Genomic DNA, 24,596 nt, shown 5'->3' with positions numbered 1-24,596 from the left:
GGCGTCTCAGTATACCGCGAGCTGTAGCTCGCAGTATACTGAGCTTAGGGTGACTGGAGGACGCTAGTTTGTGTCCTCCCGTTACCCTAAGGAGAACTATAGGGAAAAGCCCTAACCCCATTTATCTCCTTTAATTTCTCTGTCCCTGTTTCAGATATTTCATCATTTCCTGTCTGTCGAAGCTGTTCAACAGGACAGGAAATGAGGGTAAATCTCTCTTACAGAGCCCCAGATGGTAGTAAAAACCTGACAGGAGCTCTAGACCTTCCCCCTCACTAAAGAAACAAGAAGTGATCACAGAATGATAATGTTCACTGTAAACTCAGGTAAACACAGGCATATAGGTAATACAAGAAGACTCAAGTTTAGAAAAGCTAACTTTAATAAACTACGAGGCCTACTATGTGACATAAATTGGGATGAAATCTTCTTGAACAGTAACACAGAAGAGAAATGGTGAAGTTTTAAGGAAATCTTGAAAAACTAAATTAGCCAGTGCATTTCGTTTACCACTAAATTCAGAAAAGCACACATTAAACGAGGTGGTTAAAAAACAAGGTAAAACAGCACATAAGGGAGAAGGATAAGGCCTTCAAAATATATAAATCAGAGGGGTCAGCATCGGCATTCAAAACTACAAGGAATGCAACAAAAAATTTTAAAAAGCAATCAGGGCAGCAAAAGTAGAATATGAAGAGCACATAGCGTCAGTAAGCAAAAAGAACCCCAAGGAATTCTTTAAATATATAAATAGAAAGAAGGTATGGATGGAACATATAGACACCATAAATGATGGCGAGGGGAGGTCAGCTACCAGTGACAGTGAGAAAGCGAACATATTAAATGCCTTCTTTTTTTTCTGTCTTTACAGACGAGATGGATGCGGGCATCAGCTGCGGAGATAGTAGTACCAGTTTTAACACATCTCTGTGGCTAACAGAGAGATGAGTAATGCAGAGATTAGAAAGATTAAATGTAAACAAATCACCAGGACCAGATGGGTCACATCCGAGGGTACTAAAAGAACCTAGTCAAGTCGTAGCCAGCCCTTGTACAACATTTTTATGGACAGTATAATGACAGGTATGGTCCCGGCTGATTGGAGGAGAGCAAATGTAGTACCAATATTCAAAAAGGATTTTTAAAAAGTGCACCAGGTAACTATAGGCCTGTCGGGTTTACATCAATATTGTATAAAATATTTAAAGGCATGATACGGGACTACATGCAGGAATTTATCAATAAAACTGGTACCCTTGGTGGAAACCAACATGGTTTAATGAAGGACCGTTCTTGTCAGACCCATTTATTAACATTTTATGAGGAAGTAAGTACTAAATTAGACAAAGGATTACCAGTAGACATGGTGCATCTGGACTTTGCTAAAGCATTTGACACAGTACCCCACAAACATTTAATCCATAAAGTAAGGTTTATAGGTCTAGATGAAATTGTATGCACATGAGTGGGAAATTGGCGGCAAGAACAGACCCAGACGGTAGTGATAAATGGGTCATCCGCTAATTGGGCTAGGGTTAGGAGTGGGGTGCCCCAGGGTTCAGTCCTGGGACCGATCTTGTTCATCTTATTCATCCATGACATAGAGATTGGGCTAAATAGCTGAATTTTGGTATTTGCGGATGATACTAAAATCTGCAGAGCAGTAAATTCTGAACAGGAGATATTTGCACTACAGCAGGACCTAAGCAAAGTTGAGGCGTGGGCTACATAATGGCAAATGCGATATATTTTGAAAAATGTAAGGTCATGCACATGGGAGCAAAGAACATGTGCGCATTCTACTACTTGCGGGGTGCTACATTAGGGAAGCCAGACATAAAAAAAGACCTGGGGGTGTTCATAGATCACAGATTTGGCAATACTAAGCAATCCCAAATAGCAGCCAGCAAAGCTAACAAGATACTGGCGTGTATTAAAAGGGGGATTGTAGCAAGAGATCAAAGAGAAATACTTCCACTTTATAAATCAATGGTTTGGCCCCATCTTGAGTATGCAGTACAGTTCTGGTCGCCGACTCTCAGGAGGGACGTCCTGGAACTGGAGAGAGTTCAGAGAAGGGCTACCATATTAACTAAAGGGATTGAAGGCCTGAGTTATAAGGACTGCATTCAAAATCTTAACTTATTCACCTTAGAAAAGAGGCGATTAAGAGGAGAACGTATTGCAGTCTTCAAAATCATCAATGGGAACCACAATATTAGGAACAAACTGTTTAATACTAAAACTGTATTGAGAACCCGGGGACACAACAAGAGGTTAGAGGGTTCAATCTTAGAATTCGCAAGGGATATTTCACTGTGAGAGTGGTGAAAGTTTGGAATTCCCTCCCACAGGCGGTGGTATCTGCTGATAACATTGATAAATTCAAGAAACTACTAGATGCCTTTCTTCTTTCGCAGAATCTACATCGACATGGGTAGTTGTAGAGTCGGATAAATACACACACATGCACACACACATAGGGGTCTATTCACGAAGCAGCTGAAGGATGTAGCCGTAGCTTCGGCCGATCCTTCGGCTAGCTTCGGCCCCAGGACCCCGTAGAACCGAAGGGCTGCTGTACAGGCTATTCATTATAGCCCGTACAGCTCCCGAACTTGGCCAAGCAGCTCAGTCAAGCCGAACGCATATGCCTCGGTTCGGCTGAGCCGCACTGAAAGCCGAAGCTGGCCGGCTTCTGACAGCTGGCTCCGGCCACTTGCAGGGAGATCAGCGTCCCTGGTTACCAGCTAACCAGGGACACTGATCTCCTGACAGCAAACTCTCCCGGGCGCTCCGGGAGTCTCCCGCTCCTGGCCGCCCATGAGAGAAACACTGCTTTTTCTTCTTTTTTCTTTATTCTGACACGGAGCCGTGTCAGAATAGAAAAAAAAATAATGTTTGCCCATAGGAATGCATTGCTAGATTCCTATTGGCTATTTCAATTTGCAATATTTTTGCAACATTTTTTTTTTCTACTCTGACACGGCTCCGTGTTAGAATAAATAAAAAAAAAAGAAAAAGCAGTGTTTCTCTCATGGGCGGCCGGGAGCGGGAGACTCCCTGAGCGCCCGGGAGTTTTTTTTATTTTGACTTGCATTGCTAGATTCCTATTGGCTATTTCAATTTGCAATATTTTTGCAACATTTTTTTTTTCTACTCTGACACGGCTCCGTGTTAGAATAAATAAAAAAAAAAGAAAAAGCAGTGTTTCTCTCATGGGCGGCCGGGAGCGGGAGACTCCCTGAGCGCCCGGGAGTTTTTTTTCTTTTGACCGGCAGCAGAACCGCCGGCCAATAGAAAACTGTTGGGCGGAGCTAGCTGTCATTGCTAGCTACGCACAATCGTTTTCTATTTAATTTTTGTACTTTTTAAACTATTTTTCTGTTCTGCTCGGTCCCTCAGCGGCATTCGGCTATTCACTCACTGCTGTTCGGCATCTATAAGAATAGGCCTAACAGCAGCGAGTAGCCTGTCGGAGGTTCGGCTTAGCCGATCCAGATGCTGGATCGGCTGAGTCGAACTCCTCCTGCACTTCGGGTCGGCCGACCCGAAGCCACGGGAAGCCACCCGATGTACGGCTGATTTCAGCTGATATATGGCTGAAATCAGCCGTACCAGCCTGAAGTGAATAGCCGAACAGCTATCGGCTCACTTCTCTTTAGGTCGGTCATTCACTCGGCTGCCTACGGCAGCTTAGTGAATAGACCCCATAGGTTGAACTGGATGGACCTTGGTCTTTATTCAACCTTACATACAATGTTAAGGCACCTTAAAATGCTTGCTTCAACGTTTGCTGCTTGTTTCTCATTTTTATAGTGGCCACAGGTTCCTTTTAAATGTCTGTTAGATACTTGTTCATACATGTCCAGTACAGACTGGACATACGCTACATTTTACTAGAGCATCACTGGAATAGATATTCGTTTTCTGGTCCATGTAATCAGACATAACCAAGGCCATCCCAACATTCCATGATGTAAACAGAATGAACACAGATCACATGAGTAACCCATATGAAGGTCGTGTATCCATTAAAGAATTTGTAACCTCCTCTCTTAAGATGAAAAATGCCTGGCTTTGACAGTCGCTTATGAACCAAAATTAAACAAGACTACACTGACTTGACTTCAATCCTCAGACCAGCAATAACAAGTCAAGGCCACTTACTTGTGATTTATAACCATTTACTTAGCCGTAATCCTTCCAGCAACTTCAAAAAAAAGCTCACTTTGCAATCTTCTAGGCTGACAGTAATCCATCAACAACAACTAGTTTCAATTCTGCTTAAATTTGCTTTTTAAATTGTCTTATGAAAAGGTTTACTTATGGGTAAATAAGCCATGATTCCGTTTTAAAAGGATCTAATTACTGAATCAGTAACAAATGATTGTGGGTTGGGAAAAAATACTACAAATAAAAAGTAATCTTTTCTCTAACTGGTTGTGTGTCCTATCCAAGATTTGGTTAGGATTCAGAAGATTCAAACACAGTTTGAAAATGCATTTAAGTACCTTAACTATTACCAAAAATGTATTTTATTTGTGTATCACTCGGCTGTAGATCCTCAAATCATCTCTAAATTGGTGCTGACACTGTCCTTCCTTCTGGAGGGTGGCTACTTTTGTTCCCCATGGTCCCTGTGTGTGTGTTGTAAAGTAGACACCACTCCAAGCCCCTTCTGTGATGGGACTACAATCTTAATACAAATTAGCAAATTAAATGTGAGCTCATCACATTTGCTCAAACATGAGCTCAGGTGAGCTAGACCATCACGAGAGTAAGCTTTGAGAGATGGCTACATTGCAACACACACAGGGATTATAGGGGGACAAAAGTAGGCACCATCCAGAAGGGAGAACAGTGTCAGCACCAATTCAGAGATGATTGGAGGATCTACAGCTGAGTGCACAACTTGCTCCGTCTCTGTTTCCCTTTTGGAGCAAAGCTGCCACTTGCGGCCCCGAGTTCATTGGGTGTGGACGTGGCGGCAGGTTTTTTTTCTTTCGTTTTTTTCTTTTTTAGAGTCAGCTTCATGATTGACGAGGATCTACATCGCTGGACGACGTGATTGACAATGGATTTACGCGGTAGGACATTTTTTTTTTAAAATAAATAAAGAACATGTCAAAAACAGTGTGGTGTGTTTATTTACTATCTTACTGTTTATTTAGTGAATGAGTAGACATAACAACTACCCCTTACTCATTCATGAGGCAGCTGGCACCCAGATTAAAATAAGCAGACCCCCTCCCCCACTGGGCCAGGGTTGTGGTGAAGAGGTCCTTGTCCTCATCAACATGGAGAAAGCACCATGGCGATGCACGCTCCCCATGTTGAGGGTTGAGGGCATGTGGTCTGGTATGATCTCCCCCCTCCTTTCCTATTCTGCTAGGCTAATGCTTGGGTCAAGGGTCTGGTAAAGAATTTTGTGAGGGGCCCATGCATTTTTTTTGGGCATGGAGTTTGTATATATATATGTATATATATATACATACATACATACACACACACACACAGTGTATACACATACATATATATCTTAAAATGGTTTGCTTGGCCTTAAAGTATATTAGAGACATAGCTGAAAATGTACTGATACATATTTACTTCTCAACCATAAAACAACTTCCCATAGAAATTATGATTAATATGGATGGAGCGGTGTACTGAAAGCATTTTTCATTAACCCAGGGGCCAGTGGAATCTCGGTAGTTTATATGCCGAGCCGAGCTTTAGAGAACAAGATTTGCTTATCGGCAGGTAGAACACTACTAGTTCAGGCATGCAAGGAATTCAAGTGCAGAATGGAAACGTTTAAAACAAAAGCAAACACGTTAAGCTTTTAACTGAAACATCCAGGAATCATTAATACACAGCCCAGTCCCCTGGCATCCTTTACAAGGATCTGTACAGTCACCATAAAGAGGTCAAGTCTAGAAATAGGTATAACATAGGGATCCCCCGTCCATTGTTAATGGCATTATTGCACTCAGTAACAATAGTGGTGATGAGGCAAGAACGTGCTAAAGCCTGGGAGGTGTTTTCATGCGATAGCAACCTGCAGCCTTAGGCATGCCATTTTTGTATTACATAGGTTAAAGTCAATTACTTACACACCCTAGGGTCACCTGTACTCCCAGGTGTACAGTTTAATGTACATACACACATGTTGTAAAAACGTCCTTTGGGTAAAGGTCCCTACATAGAAAAGAGCTAAGTCAAAGGAAAAGAATAGAAATGCTAAACCAGTTTTACATTTTTAAAGGCATAACGACAGTCTTTCCCTCTTTTAGACAAAAGTGAACAACTTATTATAAATAATCCTATCACTGTGAGTTGTAAAAAACGTGCAATTATGTACATCTTTTAATTATACATGGAAGTAAGAACAATTTATATTTGCTCATTATATATACAAGGGAATTTTCCCATAGCTTAAAGAATGTAGTGAAAATTTACTTTGATTATGAGTAAGGAAACAAAAAAAACAAAAAAACAGCATCATTGTTTGTATATGATTGAATGATGAAAGTCAGCAAAGTTTCACCTCATTCACTTAGCAAAAGGAATATTCCTTTGCAAAGTGAAATGCCTATTTGCCTGTAGTAAATCAACCCCTTTGCTTCCTACTGTGACATACTGCTCATTGAGTGTAACTTACTATTGATCACTTCCAATTCAAGTCTTGGTGTGATCTAAAATGTTTACAAACAATGTACTAGGCTTAGCTCACAAAGATAAAACACCTGGACAAGGGAGCTTATTTTCAATAAGTGACATTTATTTTCAGACCAACAAGATTTGTAAATGACAGTCATATGTCTGCAAACAAAGATCCTTAGCACAGGGTACAGCTTCAAGAATTGAGCCTATTCTCAATTCTCGAATCGAATCTATGTGTGTGTTCTCCTAACAGACTGTGTGACTGCTTTGAATCCTCCTTCTAGTTGCTAATCTACAAATCTGTATATTTATTAAAATAATAGAAATAATGAACAGTGACTAGGTAAAAATGATAAAGGTCAAATAAAATGTACTTTAAGGTGAATTACTTTAAAATAACATTGTATATTTTCTTACTAACATTTGTAAAACTAGAGATGAGCTTAAAGGAGAACTATGGGGTTTAGGCTTTTCTGCATAGTTCTCCTAAGGGTAACAGGAGGACACAAACTAGCGTCCTCCCGTCACACTAAGCTCAGTATACCACGAGCTACAGCTCACGGTATACTGAGACGCCGCAGCTGAAACAGATCTCGACAATTATGTCTGGATCCGCCCAGCTGCGTGAGTGATAGCTGGCTCTGCCTATCTAGAGGCAGAGCCAGTTGTACCCGCCCCCGCCCCCTCCCCCGTCTGTTCCTCCAGTCAGCGCTGGAGGATCGGAGCGGGGAGGGGGGAATCCAGCCCCTCCCTTTCCACGGCTCTCTGTCGTGACAGGATCGAGAAGTGAGCCAATGCCGGTACGTGTTCGCTCACCTCCCGATCTACTGAGCCGACCTGTGACAGTTTCATTGTCACATGTCAGCTAGAACTATGAGGATGAGTGAAAATCACTCATCTCATAGTTCTCCTTTAAGAACTGACCAACTTTTCAGAGTTAACGGCAGATATTTTTCGATATTGTTGGAAAATCTTTGTGGCTGATCGCCAATTATACCCTTTTCTCTAGGAAAAAGGTTCAATCCTCTCACAGCACCAAGCAGAGACAAAACATAACAGATGGACACATTACCTTCTATAGCCCTGTATAACTGCTCTGTCACAGCAGGACTAGCGAGAATGGCAATTGTACACTGGCCGAGTCCATCTTACTCCAGCATCTGCAGTTACATAAAGAAGTCCGGTGTGCAACCAGATTTTTTTCTGTGAGTAAATGCAGATGAATACATTGTAGGGATGTTCAGATACCAAGTACCGTACATGTACAGATACTTTTCCAGCTCCAGGACTAAACTAGAAAAAAATCAAAAGTTAGGAGGCAGCTGTCATTTGTAGGAAGCATATGAAGCTCCTGGGGTTTGTACATCCCCTTTTAATGCATTTAAAAATAAATAAATATATATAAGTGATGCACCGATTCAATTTTTCCAAGTACAAGTACTGATCCTTGTCCAAGTACTCACAGATACAAGTACCGATACATTTTTGTTTATTGTCATGTGACAGTTTTTCTAAAACAATACAGACTAATGATTTCAGGACAGTGGTGGAGCGCCAGAGCCAGGTCCCAGCTGCAACTGCTGCCACCCTGGTAGTTCTCATGAAAATGCCAAGTATCAGCACTGGTATCTGAACTAGTATCTGGACATCCCTAACACATTGGTATGCAACATGACTAGTGATGTACATCTTATGCAGGGTAGGTGAGATATCCCTAAAGACAATGCTGAATTCACAGTCACATTCAGTCTATGCCTCAACAGTCTGTCTGGGACAATCTGTGGAGATGGAAAGTGCAATTATCTAGCATTAGAAAGAGATATGGACAGGCATCTGTTGTAACTCTTCAATAGCATTATGTGAAATGTATTTTTTTCCATTTTATATACTGAAACAAAATCACAGGCCTGTGAAGTATCTGGGTAACATTTCTGAAAAAGCTTTCATGGCACTTGAACAGTTAGCACCTCTGTAGGCACACCACTGGTGAGTATACTGGTACTGTTGAGGACTCATTTATAAACTAGGTAGATAAGCATTTCCTGTTTCTATTATTTCTAACAGCAGCACAGCACACACAGATGTCAGAGCCACAGTTAAATAAGTTGCTGAAATTTTGTAGAAAAAAATGTTGCCCCGAAGCGTCTCCTTGTCTTTTGACCCTTCCTGTTCTACAGCGGCCAGGTGCAAGCCACACCTGCCATTTTACTGGAGTAAGCCCTTCAGCCACATTAAATACATCTAAGGAGGATCTAGACATTGCTAACATCAGCTATAAGCATTCTTTTGGCCCAGCTGAAAAATGTAACATACTTCAAGGTAAAGCTGCCAAATAAAACCTCTATGCCAGGACTTAGGATCTTTGCCCTTGCTTCACCTACAAGACCCGATGCTCCTTAAATCAACAGACCCAAGTTTATAGTACTCATACTCACCATATCTATAGACTGCATTCAATACCCCTCTAGACTTTCTGCACCTATATGCTTACGTATACTGTACTTGCCTGCTGCGGAGCCTGGTAGTCTCCTACATGACCCAAATTCATAGTATCCACATGCCCCAGATTCACTGTATGGACAATGGCATACTATACCAGACTGCCCCTGACTCACCTAGCACAATCAGAAACTCATTGTAAAAACAAGCCACCAGTGTTACTGCATTCAGTAAGACTGAGGATGATGGGCATACTCTGAGGAATTTAAGGTACAAGGTGGACATAGTTTCTCTAGTTGTCAAGTAAGAGCCAATCTGCTCATATATTGCCCAGGATGCTAAAACACTCAAATTAATTTCTTGACCCTTGTCTCATCATTCCTCAATCAAGATGCTGTAAATTGGACGAGAAAGTTCTATAGTAAGAAGATGGAGAATTTGAAAGCATGTTTTCCCATTCTCTTCATGACGTTTGTGTAAAACAACTAGACCAGGTATACTAGGACCCCAGCCAGCTGCTGTGTAGAAATAACAGTGTTAGTCCTGCGGATAAGTGCTCCCTGGGGTGGGTGGGAGTAACATTAACACTCACATAGGCTGCAGTCCACATGCATTCTAATACAGCATAGCATGAGAAAGGTGATAGTGCTTTGTTCAGCACTTGTGTGTACTGTGTCATTCAGTTCAAAGTATCTTTTGTTCATCATTCCTTGGGAATGCTCATTAAATGTCAGGGATGCATTCTGTGTGCACCATTTCACACCCACGTGTTCAGGCCCTTAGAGTAATTCTGTTAAACTCCTAATAATACACGTTTTTTTACCTGGAAATGTGGAATATGTGACTATAACTGACCTTCGACAATTGAAATATAAGAGAAACAGAGAAGTGTCACACTTTACTACTATTCCCATGAAGTACAGATAACATATCATTTTCCAAATGAATTGGCCAATATGTACCAGAGAAGAGCACAGGCAGGTATGTTATTGCAAGAATTAAAAGACAGCAGATGGCACAGCAGTGTAAAATTGGCCAGCAGCAAGACAATTTTAAATAGCAAGGCTAAGCCCAAATTTACCTATGAACACAGGCTGCTTCACTACAAGAACTAAGATACTGCAGAGGATACAGAAGGTTTAGGTGCACATTGTTTTCTTTCAACGAAGTAACAGCATGCAACTGCCACAAGGCTAAGTCCAAATTTACCTATGAGCACAGGCTGCATTACTACAAGAATTAGATACAGCAGAGGATACAGCAGTGTAAACATGGCCAGCACCAGGTCAATTTAATTAGGGATACCATGCCTAACTAATGTTGGCCTAATTTTTATTTTATCTAGGGTAATAAGGGGTGTAGTGAATAGAAAATGATATATTGTAAGGTGGTTTATGTGCACAGTTTTTTTTTTGTTTTTTTTTAAGGAAGCAACAGCATACAACTGTACACATCAAGCCTAATAAAAGGTCCTATCAACAAAAAAAGTAAATCAATAAAAAAAAATGCAAAAGAAATAAAACCTCCAAAATACTACCCTGAAACAAAAGCCTATTTATAAGGAAAGTCTTAGATAAGATCTAAGATAAAGGAACTATCAACATTAAATAAAAACAAATATACTAACAAGAAAACCTAACGCCCCCCCCCAAAAAAAAAACAGAAGTCCATTGTATTCAAAGATAAGCCTTGCAGCAAGCAAAAAAAAAAAAGGACACATTTCTTCATAGAAAAGTGTACTTCAATGTAAATTATTTCTAAATAGGAGATTCAAATAGCAGAGAGTTAACAAAGAGGAGGCCTGTAAACTTTTAGAGAGGAAACTTTAATCAAATAATATTCGATAACTTATTTTAGGACAAAAAAAACCCCCACATGGCTGGAAGCAATCTGCGTTATTTCTAGCTCTGAGATGCATTTAAATATGGGGGTACAAGCCTGCTGCCTAAAAGCTAGTAATCCACTAGTTACAATTACTGACAATTAAAGATGATTACCGCTCCTATTTACAGTGTTCCTTACTACCATATGGTTTCCATTCGCCCCCATTTGCTGGGGACAATCCACAGCAAACAATTGTTTCTGGCATTGTGCCCAGCCATCCAGGGGTGTGGTGTAAATATTGCACTGCGCAGGTGTCAACCTGGTAGTACCCCAATATTTGGTGAGCAGCAGGTCAGCTTTTCAACTGTGCAGATGCCAACCCACCAGTGGCACTGCTCAGATGCCAATTCAATATTGCGGCCATTGTGCGAATGTCTCCAGCAGCAACATATTCTGTTTGCACCTTTGCAGTTAAAAAGCATGCCCGCTGCTTGCAGTTTATTGGGGTGGCACCTGTCCACCTTTAAGGTCAAATAATTAGAATTATTTGAAATCTGTTCATTTTGTCTTAATACCTTGAATGTCTGTCCCTTGTTCCAATGTGACCAATTGTTTAAGGGTGTGTAGGATGTATGATTTTGTGGCTTAAAATGAGGGTGTGATTTTGTGGGTGTGCTTCAAAGAGGGCATGGTAATTGGAGTTTCCTCAGAATTCTTTGTAGAAAACCGATAACCTTATCCTACCAGGATTGGTGGTAGTTCCATTCCAACAGTTGGTAGGCATAGTTCCAAAATGTAGTTGTACAAAGATACAGTTTGGTTCCCTTAGATCAGGGGAGGCAAACTCTGGCCCTCCAGCTGTTGCAGAACTACAAATCCAATAAGGCATTGCAAAATTCTCGCAGCCCCGGACATGACTCCCAGAGACAGATACATGATGGAATTTGTAGTTTTATCACAGCTGAAGGGCAGGAGGTTGCCCACCCCTCTCTTAGATACACTATATTACCAGAAGTATTGGGACACCCATCCAAATCATTGGATTTGGGTGTTCTGTGAAATTTCCTTCCTACTAAATATTACACGGTCACCAGTTAGTGGTATTATAACAAAGTGGAAGTAACTGGGAACAATAGCAACGCAGCCACGAAGTGGTAGGCCATGTAAAATGACAGAGCGGGGTCAGAGTATGCTGAAGTGCACAGTGCGCAGAAGTCACCAACTGTCTGCAGTGTCAATAGCTACAGACCTCCAAACTTCGTGTGGCCTTCAGATTGGCACAACAACAGTGCATAGAGAGCTTCATGGAATGGGTTTCCATGGCCGAGCAGCTGCATCCAAGCAATGCAAAGAGTCGGCTGCAGTGGTGTAAAGCACGCCGCCACTGGACTCTAGAGAAGTGGAGACGTGTTCTCTGGAGTGACGAATCACTCTTCTCTGTCTGGCAATCCAATGGACGTGTCTGGGTTTGGTGGTTGCCAGGAGAACGGTACTTGCCTGACTGCATTGTGCCAAGTGGAAAGTTTGGTGGAGGGGGGATTATGGTGTGGGGTTGTTTTTCAGGGGTTGGGCTTGGCCCCATAGTTCCAGTGAAGGGAACTCTTAAGGCATCAGCATACCAAGACATTTTGGACAATTTCATGCTCCCAACTTTGTGGAAACAGTTTGGGGATGGCCCCTTCCTGTTCCAACATGACTGCACACCAGTGCACAAAGCAAGGTCCATAAAGACATGGATGAGCGAGTTTCAGGTGGAGGAACTTGACTGGCCTGCACAGAGTCCTGACCTCAACTCAATAGAACACCTTTGGGATGGATTAGAGCTGAGACTGCGAGCCCGGCCTTCTCGTCCAACATCAGTACCTGACCTCACAAATACGCTTCTGGAAGAATGGCCAAACATTCCCATAGACACGCTCCTAAACCTTGTGGACGCCTTCCCAGAAGAGTTGAAGCTGTTATAGCTGCAAAGGGTGAGCCAACTCAATATTGAACCCTACAGGCTAAGACTGGGATGCCATTAAAATTCATGTGTGTGTAAAGGCAGGCGTCCCAATACTTTTGGTAATATAATGTACTTGTCATCGTTGCTCTATAACTAAGGCCTTGCCCAGGATACTTGTTGAATTATTCCTGGTCTTAATTTCATCTTTTTCTTGTGTTCTTTGAGATTTGCATTTTACATCTTAAATGTTATGCTACCTTAATCTGACTGTTCTATGATCTGAGTTAAGGACTGTCAAATCCAATGTATATGGCTGATCATTGGGTGTGCATGCACACCATTGTGTGTAACAGCCCTAACTCTAGCCATAACATATGTAGTTACAATTACATATATTTTAACATATTTCAATGCCCTTATCTGTCACTTATTACATCAAGAAACAGACAAGAACTATAAATCAGTAATACATAATATAGCAGCATTATGGAAGGACATGTAGAACAGGTTGAAAACTGCAGTTTTTTTCTCTCTGCCAAAAGAAAAGTCAGAGGTGGGTTTTAATGAACATAGCCAAAGTATGTGAATCTCTATTGAGTAAAACAAGCCACTATCGTGCCTTGCATCTAACATTTATCCTGTGTGTGCTCTCTATTCACAAATACAGGGATGTGAACTGGCTTGGAGCCAAACTGGATAAACATTAAGTTCCTACTGTAATTCTTTATTGATGTCAGTTTTATATAATGTATGTATTTTATAGAAACAGTGTTTGATTTTTTTTCTTTTATATAGTGCTGACATACACAGCTCAGCTTGAAGAGAACTTACTTCATCCCCTACCCCTAAAGAGTAACTTGCTATTTTTTAACCCACATTTAGGGTGCATTTACATTAAAATATGAGTGTTGGATGTGGCTAAACGCAAGTCCATTGACACGTGTGTTATGTTTTTTGTTTGCTTTTAACACTAAGCTATATAGGGTATTGGTTCTTCCTTGCATTGATGTGCATTGAGTTGCACTGATACGTGTTAAACAAGCATTACATTATGCTTAAAAAAAGTGAAGCCTTCTCTACATTTTTTTTTTTTTGTGCAGGACAGCTCACATCAACACAACATACTGGTGTGAACTGCCCCCATTCACACCCATTCATTTTCAGAAGTCCTTGTATTGGCATCCATTGAAAAAATGGATGCCAATGCATCTGGAGTGAATGGGGCCTTAAAGCTCTTATTTTTGGGATATGTGATGGAATGAGAAATGTGAATACCTCAACGCACTATACTGTATATGTAATAATAGTTTAAAAAATTACTGTTTAAAAAAAAAATTCAGGTCAGTCTTTCCTCACAAGCCACCCTTGTATCCCCTGAACCTATATTTAAAATGTTTTCTGCATGCATACCTTAATTGCAGGAATGTTCAGTCTGGTCGTGATGAGCAGGGTCCTATTCCTCTTCTTTCAGCTTCTCTTCTCTAAAAATTACCAATGCTGTAGAAAATGGCACTTACGTGTGATATGCGAGTGCAATTCTGTGCAGCGTTCTCCCATGAGCCCAGGTTTCATGATGATACAACCTCAGGTGGTGTGTTCATCACCACCTAAGCTCCCATTAAATGGGTTGAGTGATGCAGGGTGTCACTCAAACAAGAATGGGAAAGTCAGCCAGCAGTGCAGAAGGATGCCAAAGGCAGCACTGGAACTTTTTTTTTAAAGAGGCAGGGCAGTGGCTTCACAAGGGGCGTGCGGGGGGGTGCGGTCGCGCACGCACAGTGACGTCTCGGCGGGGTGACAGTCGGTTACCGCTCCGGGTGTCACCCAGCCTCGGGACGCCCCTGAGGCAGGGTGGAAATGTTTTTTTATTTTAAGTTGGAGTTGGGCTTTAAGACAATAATTAAAGCAAAACTGACCCCAAACTCGTTATAATGTAAGTGATGCTTTCCCATGTGTCTCCCGCATTATGGCACACTAATGAAACCTCAAGTGCATAATAAAAACCCTGAAGCAATCGTTTCCAGTGCAGCTTTCTATTTATTGTTGTAACAGACTGTGCATCACATCAGATCTCATGAGAGTCTCTTTTTTAAGTTGACCGTACACTGTTAGAATTTAATTCAAACTTTCATTTAAAATCTACAATGTTACAAGCATGACAAGATCCACAGGTTTAGAAACTGTGAATCTTATCATGCTTGTAACATTGTAGATTACTGGTGACGGCCGCAGCTTTACGTACATTGGATTACTGGTGACGGCCGTGGCATGTCTCTGTCGTCCGCCACCCGGCCTTTTGGTTGGGACTGATGAGTATGGGCATTTGAATGTGACCGGTGTCATTTTCACAAACGTTTCTATTTAATTTAAAATCATTTGTCAGAATATTCCATCTTGCCATTATAGCAGCACCATAGACTTCTGTATACTTTCTATATAATAGCTCATTGACAAATTGTTTGGCAGCCAATAGAAGTCTATGAAGCCTTCTCATGCTTGCACAAAACTGTGCCCAGCCAAATTATTATGTGCAGCTATTAAATATAACATTTTTTTTTTTTTTTTAAACAAAGCCACTAAATATGCCTCAGTTGATCTTTACCCTCTTTAAATGCAACCAGGTGTGACTATTCACAACTAGAAACAAGAATTTTGAGTTATATTGATTTACATTTAATGGGTTGTCCACATGCAAGTACAGTCACATTCAACCTAATCCAGTACTCTATGCCAAACTGAACCACAAATTGTATCACTCATAAGGAAATTATTTTTCAGCTACTTTGGCAAGAGCAAAACCTGGAGTAAATATTAGTTGTTCGTTCATTAAATGAAATTGAAAACAAATTGCCCGTTGCTAGTATGTAACCAACATGTTCCTCTCTATGCACCAACACATCACTGCACAATGGAAACAATATATGTGGACTGAATTAACCTGTGACAGCTGAACAGAGGCGAGCAACCAAAACACGACAGTGAGTGCATTTTCTACATTAAGAAATCATCTAAAAAGGCCAAGCACAAGAGGGAACGCCAAGCCATTCTGGAGTATTTTTCATAGCCTGAAAAGAGTCCTTGAATCCTCTTAGTGATGTGTTTATTCATCTGGAACTTGGAACCTGTCCAGAAATGTAGGAATAAAAGTTGGCAATGTACATCTGTAGCCACAATCTACCTGAACTAAGAAAAGCAATGCTTTGATGTCGGCTGTCTGTTGAAGGGAGGTGGGACAATGTTACTGGGGAAGAGATAAGCATTGTATTCTGATGTGAAATAGCTGACTGGAAAGTGGCTGCAACAGTGACTGACTGGCTGCTCTGAAACAGACCATATACTGGCAGATCCCATCATGTCTGATTAAAAATGTAACATTGAGGTATATATGTATTTTACCTAATAAGCTCAGAGCCATTCAGACTGAAAGGACAATGTCAGATGAGCATTATAATTAAAAACTATAGTCTTTACATCTTACAGAGAGTCAATATCCATAAAAAAAAGAAATTGTTTTTAAGGTAAAATTAGGTAAAGGAACCAAATCATGTGATGTAAGGAATGGCAATTGCCATAAATAAAAGAGGTCCAAGACTATTGTATCCAACACATAGGCAGTGGAGGAATGATTCCCTTCTATATGGGGATGGAGGAACCATTGTTTATATGATTGGTCATCTGCTAACATTTCCAACAAAATCTCTTGGAATTAGGATGGCTTCCTAACATAATATGTCCATGGCTACCTTGGACAAGAAATTTGGTGGACACAACCTGAGGTTAGAATCAAATGATTGGTGTGTGACATCATTCCAGAGTAATCTGACTATTCAATTCTTTACAGGAATGTCAGAGAGCAGACTGGGGATAACATGCCTGAACAGAGAGAGGCAAGATCCCATGTCAGCCCCAGTGTCAGGTGGCATAGGGCGTTATTGACACGCTGTGACAGAGAAGATTATGGCCCCTGAGCACAGTTGCCAATCACCAACCCCCCGAATGGATACTTAGCAATTGTGATGAAATAGCAAGAATTCATTATCCAAAGCTCTAACCATATCTATATACTGTATTCCGATATTAAACTGGATTTTACTGGACTATACATCAAATACAAAAACATAGGTACAGGCTACTTCTTGTTATTAAGTCCTGTTTGCACTTGCCGCATGCACAAATGCTCAACGTAGGCTGCCCTAAGTGTGACAAATGAGGCAAGGAAGCTCGTGCAGCAGTTTGAGCTTTGCTCTCCAGGTATTTTTTGACTGCACAGTAACATGTGCACCAAGATACGTGTTTTGCCTGCCATGTTTAGAGTGCCGTTAACATGCAATGGCACCACAAGCATGACACCTGCTTTTCGCACATTGCATGAATGCATGTGATCATGGGGGCCTAACATCAGGGTTCATTTGTAAACGATAAACACAACAAAATTATTTTTGGCATATCAACACCAGTTTTAAAACCAAAAATTATACAGGTCCCCAATGCTACCATGCCCCAAATTAACAGGGGACCTACGCTGTCTGTACTCACATTTACCACCGCTGCTCCCCTACTATTTTGCTTAACAAAGCTACTAGAAGCAAAAAACATGGCTTTTCCATTGCTGCAAGCATTTTCTAACCACAGGGGACAGCAGAAGAGACAGCAGGAACTTAATATGTACAGTCTTGCGCAAGGAAGGGAAAGAGGAGACATGGATGAAACCTTTAAATACATTGAGGGTGTGAATAAGGTTCAGGAGGGCAGTATTTTCTAATATATAACTAAAATGAAGAACATGGGGACATGACCTAAGTCCCCGTTCACACCTATGCATTCTGACGCTTACCTTTAAGCGCAACAAAATGCATGAGAGAAGGAATCCCATTCATTTCTATGGCCCCTGATCACACCTGAGTGTTACGTCGCACAAAGTTTCCCATTGAAGTCTACAGGACCAAAAAGCGCTGAACTCTGCCAAAAAGTAGCTCATGTACTTTTTCCAGAGACAGGTGTTTTTCTTCTTGCAACAAAACGCACAGATGTGATCAGAGGCCATAGAAATGAATGGGATTCGTTGTCTTGAGCATTTTGTCGCATCTCAAGACAAGTGAATTGGATTCCTTCTCTTGAGCGTTTTGTTACACTTAGCTTTGAGCGACAAAATGCCTAGGTGTGAATGATTGCTAAGACAGTTCAAAATGAACCTTAGACATTATTATTTTACCAAAAGAGCAGTTTATATTTGAAACAGACATCCAGCAGCGGTAGGGATTCAGTCAACAGTAAGTGAATGCAAACATGCTTTGGGACAAAAATAAATATATACTCAAAAAGGTTAAAAAAGAAATAAAAAAAATTACAAAGGGGTAGACTGGATGGACTGCTTGGTCTTTTTCTGCCGTCACTCCTCTATATTGAGAAGATTACCTTTCATGCTGTGAGCATAGGTTTAGTTAGTGATGTGCACAGCAGTATAAACTTCACACAGAAATAACAATCTCACTAACAGACTTTCATACAGCTCCAGGTTCCTCTATGCAGAAAACACTCCACAAGAAACACAAATCTAACTTCATGTATGTTGTAATATTAGAGAATTGTTTGGGTGTGAAGGCAAACTATGCCCCTGCACCAGGCTCTTTTTCATGGCTGTCAGCTAAATCTGACTTTAGCTATAGACAACACAATGATACAAAACATATCCAGCCCAAATGCACATGACTGCATTCATTTCATATGAAGTGTGCCCATTGCCGCAGATGGGCAGATATCTCCATTACTATGGCTGCAGGGGAAATATCAATGTATCCATCAGTATGTTATGATAGAGTCCAGGACAGTAACAGCTGCACTCATGCAGTACTTTCTGCTTTTATTCTTCTCATAGAAGAGTAATGGATGAGGTTTGTACACAGGATAAGCAATGATCCATGCAATCATTTATTGTCTCTCCCTGGACATCAGAAATAAACCATTTAGATGGCAAAATCCCTAGCAGTCCTTGCTATTGTCAGGATGTTTATGGGCACCCTAAGTACGGTGTCATGCGCCTCATGCAGGGTTACAAATGCTGTCTATTACATTAACTAATGGAGCTCAAAATAGCAAGAATGTAAATCCTTCATAATGGCCTTGAGAAATGCAAGGAGACACTAATTAACATGTGGATATCACATAATTTGAGATCCATAGAGATATGATGCCAGGGTCATGCATACAAAATATTTGGGTAGAGTTGACCTTAAAATTCACAAGGTATGCATGGCAAAGCAACAGATTCACTTAAAGACCTACAGGGCTATTCACAAAAGAGTTTGGGGAAGACAGGAGAAGTGAACAATCTCGGACAACATAGCTGAACTGGAAAGTGAGCTGAATTGGAGAATTTTACCAAATCCGCTATTTTGGCCTAGATTGTTCACTTCTCCTGCCTTCCTCAAACTCTTCAGCCTTTTGTGAATAGCAATGAAAGTGAAATTTAATTTTAAATACTGTAAGCTAAATGCATTCCAGGTGAATCAAACAAAATCATGAGTAGAAAAGTCTGTCCCCTGCAGAGCTAGATTTTTGCTGTGTGGAATCAGTGATCTTTGTGCAGAGGTCCAACATCCCCCCTGTCGAGTAACACATAAAGCTCCATAATCAGCAAAGTTCATAGCCTATGCTGATTGGTGAGCTCCAGCTGTGACTTACAGGGGCTGTGTCAGACCTCTGCAGAGAGACCACTGCATCTCCACAGAGAGCAAGAGTCCTTCTCTGCAGCATATTGACAGACTTTTCTATTCAAGCTGTGGTGTGCGTGCCCGCTAGGGGGCGCGCGCGAGCAGAAAAAAATTGCCGTCTGGAGACGGCAACCCGCAGATGCTGCAGTGCCGTCCGTCCGTTTTTTTACTACGGGCGGACGGCAAGAGGTTAAGGAAAGCAAACTGTAAGACTTTACATGCTGTTTGTTTTGATGCACCTGAAATGTATTTAGATTTAAACTGGAAGGTTATTTGGACTTTAACTGTCGCCCTCTTCTGATTCGCATACCTAACTTGTTTCACATCGCCACCACATACACGCAGATTAGTGTTATATGGCATCAGCAGGAACAACCTACTAAACAGTAGAGCAGAACATTAAAGGAGAATTATGACATAAGGGCAAATAAAAATAGACCTTACCTTGATTGTAGTAGCATCGTTCCTTTTTTTCTAAAGTCGCAGCACATCAAAGATAAAACCCTCAAAACCTGTAGTAAACGCCGTCTTCAGCCCTGCTCCGAGCTCCTTTCCTCTTAGGGGGCGTTAACAGCTGATCCAGCCCGCCCACAGCTTTTTGTTCAAATGATCTCATTGCTGTGGCCGCGCTTCCTCTCATCGTGCACAGCTCTGTTTTGTCAGCGTGTGCACGCTGGCATTTGTGAGCGGGAGGCGGAGTCTGAAGTGAGAAGGCAGCAGCAAGTAAATGGACTCAGCCTCCCTGCACATTCAGTGCTCTTTGCCCTCTCTCATCAGCGATCCCCAGTAATTAGGATGTCAGCATAACATAGGGGCAGAGAGAGAGGGGATAAAGAGCCATCCCTCTCTCCATTATTTACTAGAAATGGGCAAGTCCATATATGGTGAATTATGTCACTGGCTATCCCTGCAGACTGGCAAGCATCCGATCAGCAGGGATCCCCAGTGACATCATTCATCATATATGGACTTGCCCATATGTGGTAAATGATTAAGAGAGAGAGAAGGCTCCTTCTCCCCCCTCTCTCTCTCTGCCCTGTGTGACGCTGACATCCTCAAATCACTGGGGATCGCTGATGAGAGAGGGGAAAGAGGGCTTTCTCTTCAGCATTTACCTAGCAGCAGCACACTGGTAAACATCCGATCAGCAGGGATCCCCAGTGACATCATTCGCCATATATGGACTTGCCCATACGTGATAAATGATGGAGAAAAAGGGCTTCCTTCTCTCTCTCTCTCTCTCTCTCTCTCTCTCTCTCTCTCTCTCTCTCTCTCTCTCCCTGCGTGACACTGACATACATAAATGACTGTGGATCGCTGATGACAGAGGGGAAAGACGGGGACGTGCAGGTAAGGAGAGAGCTGCGTGCACAGAGGTGCTGCACATGTCCATATATTTGTGGACGCGCAGCAGCTCTCAAGAATCACTGTCAGTCACAGTGAGGAAGATCAGTGGGGAGGATCCCGTCAGATAGGTCGGGATGTCTCCTCATTGGGGCGCTTATCCCCGCCCACCACCTTAAATAAGGGTTTACAGCCTTATTTTGGCTAATTAGAGTAAATTACATAATTTACTTATTTAGCCCAAGGAATGCATTAATAAAGAAAAGATAGAACCCCATAGTTCTCCTTTAAGTAGTCAGGAAGCCAGGCAGCCTCTGAAGCCAGTGTTCTTTCGGTAGAACACGGGCTTCGGGGGCAATCAGGAAGCTGGGACTTCCTGATTATCGAGGCGCAAGGCACCGGTACTCGGTATCGGCGAGTACCTAAAAGAAAAATAATGGTACTTGCAATCATTACCGAAAAAACTGTATCAGTGCTCCCCTAGTTTTGGATAAAGTGGAGGATGGTTAAACCCCCATCAGCTTTTCGTTTTATGGGTTCTATTGAAGAGACTCCCTTCACCCTCTGGCCTAAAGACAGAACAGAAAGTGAAAGGAAAATCTTTCCAAAGTGAGGGGAATTCCCCTCTTAGTTTAGCCTTTTACTGGTAGATCTTTGTAGGAATGTTCATACAAAAAAATCTCAAGAGAACATTTGATAACTTTGTTTGATTTTAACATTTTAGGCATTTTTTTAAGCCTTATGGTTTCCTCAGAAAAGGATGGTAATTCACCTCTGTCCAGGCCTGCTCCACCTCCCACCCCATGCTTCCACACCTGCGACTCCTGCTGTGATAGTAGGGTGAATCTGATGTGAAGGGGGGATCTGATATGAAGGTTGGCTCCTCATAGAAATGTGGTGTTTTTGCGTGTAGTCCCCTCCTTAAAATCCACTACATTTTAGACTAGGGTGCCTCAAGATTTTGCATACTTTTAAAGGGTGCCGTGACTGAAAAAAAGTTAAGAAATGCCGGAAAATAATTTTTTGAACAAAAGCCACATTCACTTTTAGAATTTAGTTTATTTGCCAAAATTCTTTCTCATTACTACAGTCGCAATAAATCGTCAATTTGACCCCATTGACTATTAAAACATTTAAAGGAATGTTCCGAATACACATTTTTTTAAAACAAAATTCTACTATTATATGGTCAGTTTAAACAGTTGCCACAGAAACAAGTGTATCCATTGAAGCATTTCCCTCATTGGGTACACATGTTCCAGTGACAGTTGTAAAATTTTCGATTTCCCATATCTTTCTGGGAGAGGGTAAATGTAACCAGCCGGGATCCAGAGAGCAGTAAAAACCTGAAAAAGGTTTTTTTTTTTTTTTTCTAGTGATACATGTTAATAAGAGTTTACAGGAAGCCTATAAATACCAAAGTTACTGGCACCAGTTGACTCACTCACATATAAATTTCAACAAACCACCAAAGTAGCCACAAGGCCTAAAATTAGGTGTATTTAATCTTCCTCAAGAACTTTCTATGGGTAACAAAACCCAAGTGACACAGCATGTTAGAGATGGCTCCTCTTAGTAACCCAGCTTTCCACTCATCTTGTAATCAAAATGCCAATGTTTTGGCAGAACCAAAAGGGGTGCTTGGAGCTTAGATGGGAACTAAACTGCAGTCTCTGTAATATGTCTAGAGCAGTACAAATCCCAGGCGCCAGCGAGCCAATGCTCTCTAAAAATTACATCTGGCATTTGCGGTTTCCTTTAGTTGTTGTCAATGAAGTAGCCACTGTAATACCCTGAACTATCTCATAATGGATAGTATGCAACAGGAGTCAAATGGAAAGTACCTCCTTCACTTCCAGCTCATATGATGTAAATATGAAATGGAAAAGGTGTTCTGTACGTCGTTGCACTGGTCAAGCAGGCAGGTTGCCTGACACCACTTGTGTATGAAAAACCTGGTTAAGGCAACATGAAGAATGCCTCCCACTTCTCACCTGCCCTAGCAGTATGCTGTGTCCAAATCTGCATGACAAGGGGAAGAAATTTCCAGCACCCGCTGTAACCATATTTAATACAAATGAGCCCCTAGGTTCCAGAGGGCTTTTATACAGCTTTACAAGCTCCAAGAATCTTCTAACTCTTGCTTCAGGCACAGTACCTGGTGCTAAGCCCTATTTCTGCATATGTGATCATTCTTGGACCTCTGGACAGTTGAAAATAGAGCCATGGTACACATCCACCATTGTTTTTTCAGTGTCTAGAGACCTGGTGCCCAACCTGCAGCCTGAAGGCCACCTGTGGCCCTTTGGTACATGCTTTACGGCCCTTTGCAGACCCCAGCATTTGGTAGCAAAAGCATTCATGTGTAAAGAGGCTTTAATGGCTGTGATCTCCAGCAGTCTCAAGCACCAAGTCACTGACTATCTTCTGTAGTGTGTCTTCATTCTTCAACCACCCATGTGGCATGTCAGCAGTCTGTGATTGTCTCCTCTAGTATGTCTAAAGTCTTTATATATACTGAATACCATGTGCACCCCTTTAGAGCTGTCAGGGGCCACAGTTGAGGCTCCTTATAACTTATAAGTTGAAAACCATTCGTTTAGAGGAACAGTAGGCAAATGGGAGCCCAATGCCACCCCTAATAGATACACCCAGAGACAAGACCCTCTCCATCAATCAGTATTGTTGATACAATTCTGTGAGAACTGAAATCTATCATGCACAAGAATGAAGGAAGTAGGGAGGCCTCTGATTAATATGTGTAATTATATTGACTTATGATGACCTGATAAATAATGACTCTTACCTCAGGGCTTCAGGAAAATTACCTGAGACCGGGGTTCAGTCCAAACCTGAGCTTATCCCTAATTGCAAAGTATCTTTTTATAGATGAACAAAGCATTGTACTCACCACTGTCTTCCACAGTAAAATGAAAGATATCACTAGTGGCGTTTTCTTTGTCTCGTAAAACGTAGCAGATTTTCATATCATCGATGTCCGCTGCAATCATAAAAAAAGAAAATGGCTTAGTTCAGAACTGAACTCATAAGGACATAGATAAGTAACTCAGAGCACGTGCTGCAATCATAAAAAAAGCAAATGACTTAGTTCCGTACTGAACTCATAAGGACAGAGCATGAGCAACTCAGACCTCATGTTTGACACACAAAAATAAAAAAATAAGCAAATGTGACATAACAAAATTATTGTCTTTAACTGATATTAGACAAAGTTTAATATTTCAACTCCTTTACCCAAGAAGTACTCCAGTTCAAGTCATGAGAATGGATCTCTGAAGTAAAGCTGGTCCTTCATTATTAGATATGCACATGAGCCAAAATACCTTGTTGGTGGGCCAGGGCGGCTGACTGGAGAACAAGGTAACAAGTTATTTGCTAGTTGCTAGGACTCCCCAGCACCATAACAACCAACCAAGCATGTTTTGCCTCCCTGCCCTTCCCAGCATTCAACCCACAGTCATTATTCAACTCCCTCTCTGCTGGTGATTGGTTGCTAGGATGCTAGGCGGTCCTAGGAACTAACTGGTAGCACTGGGGATTGAATAATGACAGTGGCAGTCTGCTGTTTCCATGGATCGGTGGACTTCCGCTGACCCATGGAGTGACCCCCCCCCCCCCCTCAAGGGCCCCTCAATGCAACCATGTGC

General features: G+C 41.6%; 1 protein-coding gene across 1 annotated transcript in view; it reads right to left on the bottom strand.

The window, feature by feature from the left end:
- The window catches only part of FREM2 (FRAS1 related extracellular matrix protein 2), a 175,347-nt gene that overhangs the window by 134,369 nt on the left and 16,382 nt on the right, over positions 1-24,596 (bottom strand). Inside the window, exon 2 of the mRNA XM_018560167.1 lies at positions 23,840-23,929. Coding sequence (XP_018415669.1) covers positions 23,840-23,929 — 90 coding nt within the window. The remainder of the gene's footprint in view (positions 1-23,839; positions 23,930-24,596) is intronic.

This window comes from Nanorana parkeri, unplaced genomic scaffold, assembly GCF_000935625.1.
Source record: "Nanorana parkeri isolate BGI_ZX_2015 unplaced genomic scaffold, ASM93562v1 scaffold436, whole genome shotgun sequence".
Classification (NCBI taxonomy): Eukaryota; Metazoa; Chordata; class Amphibia; order Anura; family Dicroglossidae; genus Nanorana; species Nanorana parkeri.
This window is presented reverse-complemented; position numbering and strand designations above follow the sequence as displayed.